Source organism: Protomyctophum parallelum (genome assembly GCF_964188405.1).
Source record: "Protomyctophum parallelum genome assembly, chromosome: 14".
In the NCBI taxonomy this organism is placed as follows: domain Eukaryota; kingdom Metazoa; phylum Chordata; class Actinopteri; order Myctophiformes; family Myctophidae; genus Protomyctophum; species Protomyctophum parallelum.
In genome coordinates, this window is record NC_139709.1 from 46,566,586 (window position 1) to 46,580,270 (window position 13,685).

Here is a 13,685-nt window from a genome sequence, read left to right on the forward strand (position 1 = left end):
TTAACAATAAAAATAATAACAATAAAGAATAATTAAAAAATACAGCAAAAAAAAACATAAGCAAAAACATAAAACAACATTAAAATAATAGCAAAAAAGGCAGTGAATAGTGCAAAACCATGTTTTTTTTTAAATATATGCCCTTGAAGGCACTTTGAGCAGGTCAGCACTAAAAGACCTGAGGAGGCGGTGTTTGGGACATATCTAGGCAGGCAGTCATAGAGGTAGGAAGGTGCCAGACCATTGAGAGCTTTATAAACAAGTAAAATCATTTTTAAATCAATCCTAAAAACACCCGTGAGCCAATGAAGTGAAGCTAAAACTGGAGTAATCATGATGATGACATTGGATCGTAGCATGATCATCTGCACCCATGCATTAATGCTCTCCCACACAGATGTTCCATGCATTGAAGTCAGTGGGAAACGCTGGGCCGGCCGCAGTGTCCCTCGTCCCTCTGCTAAATGGCTGTGCTCTGGGACACTCGACCGTGATGGAGTTGAGACTTGCTGCCATTCAAGCCTTCAGACGCATCCCCTGTTCTGCTGATGTGAGTAGTACCCATAGTCTGAATGAACGGCATAAAACCCATACTCTGAACGCCGCAATGTGAAGCCGTGAGCTGAGGCAGAGGCTGCAGCGCAGCACACAAACTAATTTATACTGTAGATGTTCATATACGAGAGCTTTCTACACCTGGCAGTTATGACTCGTCATTCTTGTTTTAATACTAAATATAGGTGACTTAACTTCTTTTTAGATTTTGTCACGATTAGTTTATAAATCATGGACATCTAAAGTAAAGAAGTGGAAACCTCATATGTCCAAAATGATTCAAATATATTTTTTAAATGGCAAAAGTAGAAAATCTACAAGCTTGAAAAGCGTTTCAAGCTTGCGGATCAGCTGCTTTTGACGCTTTTGATCGATGCTGTAGTCAAGGAGGGCGTTAGGTTCCAAAAAAGAAAAGAAACAAACAATACAATATGGAGATAAGAGGTTTCTGCCCGACAGCAATGACATGTGTCTCCTGGAAGCTCTAATTGGTTCATGATGAGGTTAGGAGGTGAGACGGTATCTGACAAACGGACACGGCGACTGACGGGCGCTTTCCTTCCCTTCCCAGAGGTCCTTGCTGTTGCAGCTGTACCGCTCGTCCCAGGAGGACGCAGAGGTCAGGATCGGCGCATACCAGCAGCTCATCCGCTGTCCCGATCCACTCGCGCTCCAGACGGTGAAGATGACCCTGAGAAACGAGACCTCCAGCCAAGGTGTGACTCAGTGTCTGTCTCATTGTGGTAGGGCCGATTTATGGCAGTGGTTCTCAAAGTGGGGCCCAGGGGGTCTTGGGGGGGATGCGGGTGGGAGGGGGTAGGTGGGGGTCCCCAGCAAAAGTAGTTATTATTGTGTCACAATCATTTTAACCAGTTCTTGTAAATCGGTTCTTTGTCTGTCGGGTGGAAACCTCATTTGTCCAAAACTAATACTCTTCAGGATTCAAATTCAAAAGCATCAAAAGTAGCAGAACGTTTCGAACTTGTGGATCTGCTACTTTTCATGCTTTTGTGCGAAGTTGTAGTATGATCAAGTAATAATAATAATAATAATAATAATAATAAAACTTTATTTGTACAGCACCTTTCATGACATGAAATGCAGCTCAAAGTGCTTTACAGAACAATGGAGAATAAAAGAAAAGCAAGGCAACGACATTAAAAAACAAGCAGTAATGCAATACAGTGAGGACATGAATAACAAAAAATAAAATATAAAATATCAATTAAAAGCAATGTTGTAGAAGTGGGTATTGATGTCTACAGAGGCTGCCTGACGAAGGTACAGTGGGAGCTTGTTCCATGCCGACGGCCCGTAGAAGCAAAAAGCTGCTTCCCCGTATTTTTTTGTTGCCATTTTTTTTAGGCAAAGCGAGCAGGCCAGCAGTGGAAGACCTTAGGGGGCGGTTTGGGACATATTTAGGCAGGCAGTCATGTAGTTAGGAAGGTGCGAGACCATTGAGAGCTTTATAGACAAGTAAAATAATTTTAAAATCAATCCTAAAAACAACCGGAAGTAGGGCGTTAATCTTTAAAAGAAAATGGAGATAAGAGGTTTCCGCCCGACAGCAACGTCTTAGACATCTACTTTATTCCGCCGGCGTTCCCAGTGGGCTCGTACGTGTGGAGTCACCTGACCAGCATCCTGAGGAGCGAGGACCCCTCCAAACAGGCCCTGCTGGAGTCGCTGCCTGATGACATCGTCAGCAGAGACTTTGAGTCGGAGGTTTGGAAATACTCCTCATACGCAGACTACACTGTTGGATCAGGTAACGACATGTTCACAACGCAGTCAACCCTATGCAACCTTATTGTGTGTGTGTGTGTGTGTGTGTGTGTACAGTGTTTTAATAGCTTGTGATAACCCCATGAGAATAGAGGGTATGCACATGCATAAAGTGAATGGCAAATCGAGTGGCAAAGTGAGTGACAAAGTGAGTTTAATGTCGTTTAACGTCGTTGTTTAATGCAATCAAATACAACTTTTCTGTTTGGATGTATGGCCTGTCAAGGCCAAAAAGTTGTTTTTTGCCACTCAGTAGGCGTTCCCACATAACGTCCGGGTTTGACGATGATGTAACACGCATACCATCTATTGTGAAATCAGACCCTTATGAATCTATAAATTCATTATTTTACAAAGAGGCAAAAAATTAGTTAGGGTTGCAATTATGAAGATATCCAGGTCACGGTTAGGATTAGGCTTTTAGTAGGTTTAGGGTGAGGGATTAACCACATTAACACCGATATCACTATTTTGGGCTATTTTTTCAATGTGGGTATAGGGCTTAAGTGGTTTCGGTTATTGTGGGTTTTAGGGAGTGTGTGTGTGTGTGCGTGTGCGTGTGTGCGTGTGCGCGTGCGTGCGTGCAGGTATGGGAATCGCAAACCTGGAAGGATCTTTGGTTTTCTCCCCCAAGTCTTTCATACCGAGATCTGCCGTGGCCAACCTGACTGTGTATTTCCACGGTAGAACTTTCAACCTTCTAGAAGTGAGCAGAATAATATCAGATTGTATTTTTTTTAGAACAGTAAAGATGCCAAAGTATTATTTATTACAAGACAAGTTTAACAACTATGTGAATCCTGCTTTTCCAAATTACAGGTAGACCTTCGTGTTGAAAACGTTGAGCCACTTTTGAAGAACATATTTGGTCAGGAGTCACACTCGGCTGATAGGGAGGAGGAGACCACCACCACCACTGGAAATGGAAAACACAAAGAGAGGAGGAGGAGGAAAACAGAGGACGCTGGAGAGAAAGAAGCGTGCTCATCCAGCATCTACAGTTATCTGAACCAAGCCAGAGCCATGGTGGGCAAGGAGAACACAATTCATCATTCTGACGACAGTCGATATCCAGATATGGACACTACAGTGTCACACAAAAACATAGCAGCAAAAGTAGATCTGTTACCTTTGCTGTTTTTTTATTAGAATCCTGAAAAGGTTTTGGACATAAGGGAGCGCTCAAGTTAATAATGTCTTTTTTTTGTTGTTGCTCTGTACATGGGGTGCATACTTAGTTTAGACTAGTCATTGGTTAGACATGGGTTAAGGTTAGGTTAATTGCAATCCAATAATATTGTTGTGAAATAGGCTATTCTGCAAATGAGCACTTTTACGTTTGGTACTGTAAGTATATTTTGACACAATACTTTTGTACTGTTATTCAAGCAAAGATGTGAACACAGGACTTTTAACTTATGTAATCTCTGTCGGGTGGAAACCTCATACGTATGTCCAAATCTGTTACTCTTCAGGATTCTACAGCAAACAGCAAAAGTAGCAAAAGCTCAAAACGCTTTGCGCCATGCTTTGAGCTTGCGGATCTGCTATTTTGATGCTTTTGTGTGACGCTAGTATGATCAAGTAGGGCATTCATTTACGAAAAAAAACACAAAAAGTTTGAATATGGAGATAAGAGGTTTCTTGCCAGACAGTGACAATATAGTATTTCTATATTGTGATACTTTTTACTTAGTACTTGTGCTATTCTCCCCATGCAGTTGTCAGGGAGGAGGATGGAGGAGGACAGGCCCAGGTGCTGGGTCAGCGTGAAGTTCTTTGGTAACGAGCTCAGCGTGTTCACCTGTGATGACCTGTACGCTCAGCTCAACCAACTGTCTCTGACCGTGGCTGGACTGGCTGTCCGCCTACTCAAGGTAACAGTGTGGTGGTGCTGCTCACCTTGTCCAAAATGTCAACTGGCTTTCACAGTGGGGTCTGGGAGGGTCTCCCGCCCAAGCACCCAGAACCGAGAGGAAGAATTGAAGGAAGTCAAATGGACATGCTGGCCGATCATAGGTACTGCAGCTGGGGCCAGACGCACGAACGAGTGATACAACAGAGCTCGTACTCGATAGCGGCGGTGCTTGTTCATGACTCGAGCCCTTCGTGAATAAACTATGACGTAAATAGGACTCAAATAGGATGCGCCCATCAGTTTTCCAACCCGGAAGAAGGGATGAAAAGGATACTCCCTTTTCGTGCTGGGTGAGGAACTCCATGCAAGTGGAATCCCTGTCACACACAAAACTCTGATAGGGGTCTGCGGCCATAAATATATATATATATATACCGTATATATATACATTTGAGAGTCTTTGGCCCGAAAAAGTTTGAGAACTACTGATTTTGAAGGCATTTGTAGAATCGTCCCTCAAGGTCTTAATTACTTCTCGTGTCTGTGTGTCTCTTTCTTTTCCAGGGCCAGGAGGTGGAGTTAAACCACAGGGCGGTAGTGATGACAGAGGAGCTGGTGTTACCCTCTCTGTCTGGCCTGCCCATCAGAATAGCTGTCAACATGACCTCCCTGTTGTCACTGCGACTGAAGGGCAATGCAAACTATAGGGACATGACTCACTTCTTACTGGCAGGCTACATCAAACCTAGGTGTGTGTGTGCTTTGAATGTTCTTTGGTTGTCTTGATTTGGAGTTTGTGTTTTGTTATTGTGTGTTTTAGTTTCTTTTTGTATTTGTCACTCTGTTTTTATTTCTGAATTTACTTCTATTTTGTATAAAACAAAAAATGAATAAACAGAACATTAAAAAAAAAAAAAAAAAAACCTAGGTGTGTGTGTTCTGGATACTAAATAAAACCTTGTTTCAGGATCCAGTGATTTACACTACTGTAGGTATACTGTACTGCGTACTATATGTTATGATAAATGTGGAGAAATGGGAGGTGACATTTACCAATTTGCAGCTATTGTTTTGTATTATTTTTGTATCACAGCTATTCAACATCATGAAACGTCAACGTGGGGTCCAGGGACCCCCACGGGTCCCTGTGGGCATACCAGGGGATCCCCAGCAAAAGTAGTTAATTGCGAACGCAATGAGCACTAATTATGAGACTCTGCAGATCGTGTCTGTCTGTGTGTGTGTGTGTCTGTGTGTCTGTCCCGCTGTGACACCACCCGCCTGCCACCAGAGGGCGCAGCTGTAGCACGCACACGCACACACACACACACACACACACACACACACACACACACACACACACACACAAACGAGCTTCGTTCGCTTCCCGCGTTTGCGCGTCCTACTTGTTAAGCATCATAATCATTTTAACCACTTTTATTTTATACTTTTGCTATTAAAAAATAGCAGATATACAAGCATTTGTAGATCCTTTTTTGGGGGGGACAAGTATGTTTTTAAAGCGAACATTTTAACTCAAATCCTCGCTTCTGGAGGTCCCTGGCACAAATATTTTTCAGATGCGGGTCCGCGTCTGAATACATATCAATTTGGGGGTCCTTGACATGAAAAACTGGCCATAATGTGACCTGTTGTGTGTGTGTGTGGTTGTCACAGTGCATACGTGGGCCTGTCAGCCAGGATGGGAGTGGACAGCGCTCTGGGTCAGGCCGCTGTGGAGTGGAGCTCCGAGCTGAGGAGCTCGTCCAGCTTGGACGGCAGCGTCCTGGTACAGGAGGGACACGACCTCAGGGTCACCCTGAACACACCTGAGGAACTCATGGATGTCATCTCTCTCAGGTTCCCTTTTTTATCTCTGTTGGTTTAGGGCAGACACTTCTGATCTCTCTGAAGTCAAATATATTTAAACTTTATGTGGGGTTTTCTTCGCGAACGAACACCCTTGATCATATTATATGAAAGTTTCAAAAAAACAAAAATAGCACATCCACAAGCTCGAAATGCAAAGCTAATTGCGCCAAGTTTCGAGTTGCATTTTTTTGTGCATGTTTTTCACTCGTGGAAAGTAACTACTGTACGTATAGCTCAAGTTTGAGGTACTTTTACATTACTAAATTATTTTAAAGATATTCTTTTTTGCGGCTTACGCCTTTTATTGGTTTTGTGAAGGGACAGACAGTAGGCTGACAGGAAACGGGAGAGAGATGGGGGAAGACATGCAGTAAAGGCCGTGTCGGGCTCGGGAGTCGAACCCGCGGTGCACTGCGACTGGATTACCAGTCGGGTGCCCAGACGGTTACGCCACCGCCTGGGCACGAAGACATGCATTAGTTTTGAGCTTGCTATGCTATGTTTTCTATTTTTATTTATTTGAGTCCTGGAAAGTAACAGTTTTGGACATATGAGGTTTCCACCCGATGGAGACAATTCAACATCACACGTACCGTCGCGGACAGCAGCGTCTTGTAGATTATTACTGTTTATTGTAAGGATTGTTATAGTCATAACCGGTGAATAGTTAAACTACACACTCCTTTGCTTCACTTTTCAGTGGATCAAATTTTACTGAGAGAGGTTTTGATTTGTAAATCAATAATTCTTAATCTTGTCCAAAATTACTTGTACAATCTCCTTGCGAAGTCACGATTCCAAGACTCTTGTCTCTTAACTCTTACTACTTTTATAACAAAGATTAGCTCAGAATAGCTCTGAAGTTATACATTTTATACTGTACACGGCTCGTTAAGTGAAACAATCTGAGAAACTCTGGGACTGAAATAAAATACGTAAATAGTAGTTTCTTCCTTACAAACATTCTCTTTGAAGTTGCATTTTAATTACTGTTAGCCACTGTACCTTTCTGATACAAAGTAATAAAGCAATGGAGTCAAGTTATCAGAGAGTGTTCTTCTGCCAAAATACGAATGGCAACTGTAGAAGTCAGTGGGCTTAGTTTAATGACTAGTTGAGGACCATTTTGGATAATTGCATCCATAATAGCACGCATAATAATAATAATAATAACTAGTCTCTCACAGCTCCAGAGTGTTTCATGTGAGTGGTGACCATAAAGAGGAGATCAAAGGACCAAAGAGTCGGGTTGAAAAGACCACCTGCACACCTAAGACCTGTAAGTCATCGTCTGGGGTTTTCTGTGAAATTACGCACATGTACATTGTGCACATGTTGTACTGAAAATGATTTGATTGGCTGAGCACGGAATGTGATGTAGGATGAGTTTGAATGGTTTTCTTTTTTAATGTTTTTGAGGGGCCCCTCCTATAGCCAGCTTTCTGTGTCTGTGTGCCTCTCACTTCACACGAGGCATCAAATGTAAAATAAAATGTCTAAATGAGCATCATTTTAAGTAATAAAGTAAAAGGACTCACATTTGTGTGAAGTGAGGGTCTCTCTTATCATCATACATCATCACATTCCGGCCAATCACAATTGGCGTACCTCACTTTGTATCCTAAAAACCGTGGTACACACAGACACAGAAAGCGTTATATTTTATTTTATTCATTCTAGGGTCTAAGATGGTGGGCTGGCAGCTGTGTTCCAACATGTCGTACCCCTCATCTGGCCACCAGGAGGCTGTTCTTCCTCCCCCCGGCCCGGTCCACCTGTCCCTCAGGTTGCTGAAGTTAGACAGAGGTCTTCATTACTACCAACTGGAGGCTGCCTACTCTCTGCTCATGCAGGTATACTGTCATGCAAGGCGCTTTGCAGCGTCCATTACATTCACCCATTCACCCACTGAGGGTGGAGGAAACCATCCAAGGCGCTTTGCAGCGTCCATTACATTCACCCATTCACCCACTGAGGGTGGAGGAAACCATCCAAGGCGCTTTGCAGCGTCCATTACATTCACCCATTCACCCACTGAGGGTGGAGGAAACCATCCAAGGCGCTTTGCAGCGTCCATTACATTCACCCATTCACCCACTGAGGGTGGAGGAAACCATCCAAGGCGCTTTGCAGCGTCCATTACATTCACCCATTCACCCACTGAGGGTGGAGGAAACCATCCAAGGCGCTTTGCAGCGTCCATTACATTCACCCATTCACCCACTGAGGGTGGAGGAAACCATCCAAGTCGCTTTGCAGCGTCCATTACATTCACCCATTCACCCACTGAGGTAAACCATGCAAGGCACCAACCTGGTCATTGGAAGCATAGGCGTTCAGTGTCTTGCTCACTGACACTTCTGGGAGCCGGAGACCGAACCGGAATCTGATTCCTAAGCAGCCACTCTACCTCCTGAACCACGGCCACCAACGTCTACATTTATCTTGTGTTCAGGCATGCGTGCGTGTGTGTGCGCATGTGTGTGTGTGTCTGTTTGTCTGTGAACAAAATAACTTGAGAACGGAGGGTTAGTACGATGCCCCGGAAATGTTACAGGTATTGTGAGTCAAAGGTCAAGGTCACAAACAAAGTCATTGTCAAAATCAAGTATAAATCAATAGACTTTCATGAAACTTAGGGGGGGGGGGGGATGATAAGTCTGGCTGCCCCTCTGGAAATATTAATAAAGATAAAAAAACATTTTGTGTCAAAGATCACGATTAAGGTTACAGTAAAAAGTATAATTGGTCGCATCTCTTTAACATAACTTGGTGTGTGTGTGTGTGTGTGTGTGTGTGTGTGTGTGTGTGTGTGTGTTTGTTTGTTTTAGACGGGCTCTTGGCTCCCGAGAGACGCCTCCCTGCACCTCCTCCTGGCCACTCCCAAGTCGTCCGTCCCTAGGGACATGTCTCTGGACGTGGACCTGACCCCCCACAGGCTGCTGGTCAAGGTCACCCATCCCCTGAAAACCATCCACATCCAGGGTTAGTTTTAGAGGAGCAGCCTTGATGACTACATGCTTTTTCTTTTAAACCCTAAAACTACACGCAACTAACCATTAGCCGCTTAAGCCCTATATACTTTGTTGTATAACAAACAAGACAAAATAGCCGATCTACAAGCTCACAGCCCCGCCGCAGCACGCCGGGTTGTGAGCTTGTAGATCGACTAACTTTGCTGCCTTCGAGAAGTTCCAAATTTGGGGAATGTTTATCAAAGGTTGGATGAATGTTTTTTTCTTTTTACATATTTCGCCTATAATGATATCAACGCAAGGTTGAAAAGGGGTTCAAATAAAATATTAGCCGCTGTCCTTCCAGGTCAACTGGAACAAGTGAGGAACATGCAGACAGGAAAGCTGGAGCTGTTGATCGATAACATTCATCATTATTACATCATGGTATGTGTTGTGTCTTTTAACAGCTCTCATTTAATCTCTGTGAGATTCCCGCAGTCGTACATATTTGCTGTCTTTGTTCCTGCCACAGGTGTTGGCTGATACCCTAACGCTCCTGTCAGAGCAGCGGACACGCTATCACCTGGAGGCCAAAATGGCAGCGGACGGACGTCCCATGATCCTCTCTGCCAATGTGACTCGCGGTTTAGGCAGGAAGACCAGCTTTGCTGCCACGGTGAAAAACGTATTCCGGGAAACTGCCTCGCTCTCAGGTGTTCATCTCACAAGCCGATAATGGAGGCTTTCACATAATGAGCATTTATCCTCCATGTTGGAAGAAACAGGCTACATTATGTGAAAAACAACAATCGCTATACCTTATATACCTCTGTTTTCAGGATCCAAATAAAAAAACACCTAAAGTAGCAGATGGACAAGCTAAAAATGCATCGCTTCACACCGCATTTCGATCTTGTGGATTTGCTACTTTTGTGTGACGATGTAGTATGATCAAGTAGTAGGGCATTCATTTACGAAAAAACCCAGAGAAACCCAGAGAAACAATGTAATATATATAAACATAAATGTAATAATGTTATTGAATCTTGTAAACAAGTCTCAGGCTCCTTTTCCACTGGTTGGTTCCCAATGGGAACCGGTTCAGTTCTTTTTGGTTCTTAGTCCATGAGCCAGAGCTCCAAAATTGGAACGTTAATTATAAATTGAGTGAGCAAAACCATACCTACTGTATATTAGATTGTTATCACCAGATTGTTATCACCATGACATTTCCCCAATTGATTACTTACACAAAGACAATGATTTATTGTATTACAAATTTTACATTTTTAAATATGCAAATTAGGCATTATGTAGGAAAATATGCAAAATAATAGAAAATATTAAAAAGCTACTACTGTGGAAGGGTTATCATGTATTAATTTACTTGTATTGATCCTATAAACAATTTAACATAGGTCTAGTTTGTCCCATCAATTTTAGAGCTCCGGCTCATGGACTAAGAACCAAAAACAACTGAACCGGTTCCCATTAGGAACCAACCGGTGGAAAGGCGGTCTCAGTGGATTTCAGGCTTTCCCAATGTTTTACCCACTCTAACTCGAGCATCTTATCTTATCTTTCAAGTTAAAATAAACTGAGTAAGCAGAGTAAGCATGAGCCCTAGTCAACAAACTAGGTAAATATCCACATACTTAGAGTACAGTGAGAACAATGCAGTGCCTCAGAGAAACTAGGATAGCAGGTAAACATCAAACCTAGTATCTGTCAAAACAACACGATCGCCATGGTTACTGGTCAGTCACGCTAGAAGAAAGAACTACAAACAGTCCAGTGCAGGGCTTCTATTACATTTATTTATCACATCCAACAACAAAAGCATGTCTTCTCAGCCGGGTGGAAACCTCAAATTTCTAAAACGTGCTTTCCAGGATTTAAATTCAATGATGGCAAGCTCAAGCTAAACAAGCTCAAAACGAGTCGCTTCCCGCCGTGCTTCGAGCTTGTAGAACTGCTACTTTTGATGCTTTTGATACAAAATGTGAAGATAAGAGGTTTCTGCCCGACAGCAACGGTATATATAAACATCAATATATGTAGCCGTTTGATTATTGAATCTTGTAAACAAGTCACAGTGGAACAGTCATGCTTTTAGGCCACCACAAACAACATCAAACCTAGTATCTGTGAGAGGGGCACGGTGGCACAGTTGGTAGTGCTGTCGCCTCACAGCTAGAAGGTCCTGGGTTCGATTCCCGCTCGGGGCGCTGTGGGTGCTGGCGGCGTGTTTCCTCCTCCGCGTCATCAGTGCCCATACCCGAAGGCAGGGTTGGCGAAAGGGCCTTTCTGTGTGGAGTTTGCATGTTCTCCCCGTGTCCCCTAGGGTAGATACCCTCACAAAAACATGCAGTAATCCTGGTCTCTAAACTGCCTCCCCCTGGCCAGCCGGGGCGCCTGATGGAGGGGAAAGGAACTGGTTGGAATAACGTGTTCCTTCCACGCGCTACGTCCAACCAGGGAAACTCCCCCCTGTCAGGTGTAAAGGAGCAACTTGGACACTCAAGCATGAAGGAAGCATGAGTTAAGTCCGTTGCTCTCCCCAGGTTGGCGGAGGGTGTGTAGAGCCCAGGATCACATTAGATGATTGACACAGGGGTGAAAAATGGGTTACAAAATCGTGGGATAAAAAATATTAAGAGAAAAAAAAAAAAAAAACCTAGTATCTGTCAAAGCAACACATTGCCATGGTTACAGGCAGTCATGCTGGAAGAAAGAACTGCAAACATGCAGTGCAAGGCTTCTATTACATCCAAGAATAAAAGCAGATCTATGAAAGTACTACCCTTATACCCACTACTGTCGTCATACAAAACCAGAACTTGGCTGACTTCTTTCCCCCTGAAATAGCTTTCAGAGTGGGGTTCCTGTCGAAATGGAAACGAGATAATAATCCATGTTGTTTTCTGGCTGATCCTAGTGGCCCTGGAGCGCAGGATGGACGACAGCCGCAGACAGTACTCCGTGGAGGGGGAGGTGCTGTTACCTGGCGTGGTGGGAAGCAGGCTGCTGGGCCTCATGGAGCAGAAGGGCTCACTGTGGAGCTCCGCACTGAGGCTCAAGTACGGCCTGGGAGGTGAATGAGTACAGACTGGAGGCCAAGGCTGCACTGCTAATGTCAGTGCTACATTACGGTGCTTTAGCTACACCAGAAATCCTGAACCTTAACTGGCAGGTTTTGTTTTCTATTATTGTGGGGAAAGCAACGCTTGTGACTTGTGAGCTTGTCGATCGGCTATTTTCAGCAAAAGCTTTCCCCACAACACGGATGCTGGGGTTTAAATAGTTAAGCATCCCAAGAGACACCCTGCTTCGTCTTTAGAATTTAGATCTAGATTTAGAGAATTTCTACTGTAGTCCATTGTTATCCGACTATTTCAGGGTTATTTTAACGTCTGAACTGAACCCCTGTACAGATGACGCCCGGCTCTTGCGCCAGGAGTGCTACACGTCTCAGAGTCTGAGGGCCGAGAGAGACCCGAACCTGGCTTATACCATGAGAGCAGAACATGAGCTGTACTGCTCTAACACCGCTTCTATCAACCACAAGGTATCTAAGAGCTTTCAGAAATGCCACGGAAGGTAAATGCTAATGTAAGAAGAACGAATGTAGGCTCTTCTGTAGCGACCATAAGGGTGAAATTCACCTTCAGGTTCACATACGTGATGGCTGCTCAGGTGGCCATAGTGAGTATTGTTGAGTGACACTGATAACGGTAAAGCATAGAATTTACTCGATCCTCCACCAGGCACCAGGGCCAGTCCATGGTCTTGGGTGAATGACCATTATGACTCTGGTTCCTGTGACTCTTATTCCTGTGGACTAAGGACTAATGACGTGTGACTCCTGTAATGGTGTCTCTGTACCTTTCATTATCGCTGTGTTCTCATTATCTGTTCTTTTTGCCTTTGTATAACTGCTGTACATGCCTGACTTATCTAATTAGATTTTCAGTGATGCACCAATGGCCCATGCTCATACTGTCGATCCTCCCCCCTTACTCTGTCTGTCACACGCAGGTCAAAGTTCGACACGAGGAGAGCCCCAGCCATGTCAAATCTAGCCTGGACGTGAGCTATGGCCAGCACTGGGATGAGATCAACAACAAACGCAGGCTGCTCCTCAGCCAGTCCTTCAAGAACCAGTCCACAGCTAACCACACCAGCTACACCCTGGAGGTACAAGCCACCATCTAACGTCACCCGTTGGCGTCAAATTACTCCCTTTAGAACACTGTTTCTGAAACAGTGGGTCGGGACTCGGGACCAACTCGGGACACATTCTTATGGGTCCCTTTATTTTTCTTTCCTATTATTTCAAAACATTTTCAAAATACATTCCACAAAAAAAAAAAAAAATTATGATTAAAATTTAAAAGAAATCGAAAGAAAATATATATATATTTTTTTTAAATCAATGGTTAAGAATGAATGAAAATACAAGCTCACAACGTGATGCAAATCAACGCGTTGTGAGCTTGTTAACCTGCTATTTTTACTTGTTTGGGTCCCGGACAAACATTTAACAAAGATAGATGGATGGATGGATGGATAGATAGATAGATCTATTACTAGATTGATAGATATTGTTTGCCTTTATAGAAATGTTTGCCTTTTATCCAAGTGAAAGAAAATAACCT

At 43.7% G+C, this 13,685-nt stretch overlaps 1 protein-coding gene across 1 annotated transcript in view; it reads left to right on the forward strand.

Annotated features, from left to right (window-relative positions):
- The window catches only part of LOC310871349 (apolipophorins), a gene marked incomplete at its 5' end in the record, with an annotated part of 37,043 nt that overhangs the window by 9,559 nt on the left and 13,799 nt on the right, over positions 1-13,685 (forward strand). Inside the window, 15 exons of the mRNA XM_083782835.1 lie at positions 398-550; positions 1,127-1,271; positions 2,165-2,323; positions 2,928-3,046; positions 3,160-3,366; positions 4,062-4,217; positions 4,763-4,947; positions 5,876-6,058; positions 7,258-7,349; positions 7,751-7,923; positions 8,902-9,055; positions 9,516-9,740; positions 11,966-12,121; positions 12,462-12,595; positions 13,066-13,224. Coding sequence (XP_083638961.1) covers positions 398-550; positions 1,127-1,271; positions 2,165-2,323; positions 2,928-3,046; positions 3,160-3,366; positions 4,062-4,217; positions 4,763-4,947; positions 5,876-6,058; positions 7,258-7,349; positions 7,751-7,923; positions 8,902-9,055; positions 9,516-9,740; positions 11,966-12,121; positions 12,462-12,595; positions 13,066-13,224 — 2,400 coding nt within the window. The remainder of the gene's footprint in view (positions 1-397; positions 551-1,126; positions 1,272-2,164; positions 2,324-2,927; positions 3,047-3,159; positions 3,367-4,061; positions 4,218-4,762; positions 4,948-5,875; positions 6,059-7,257; positions 7,350-7,750; positions 7,924-8,901; positions 9,056-9,515; positions 9,741-11,965; positions 12,122-12,461; positions 12,596-13,065; positions 13,225-13,685) is intronic.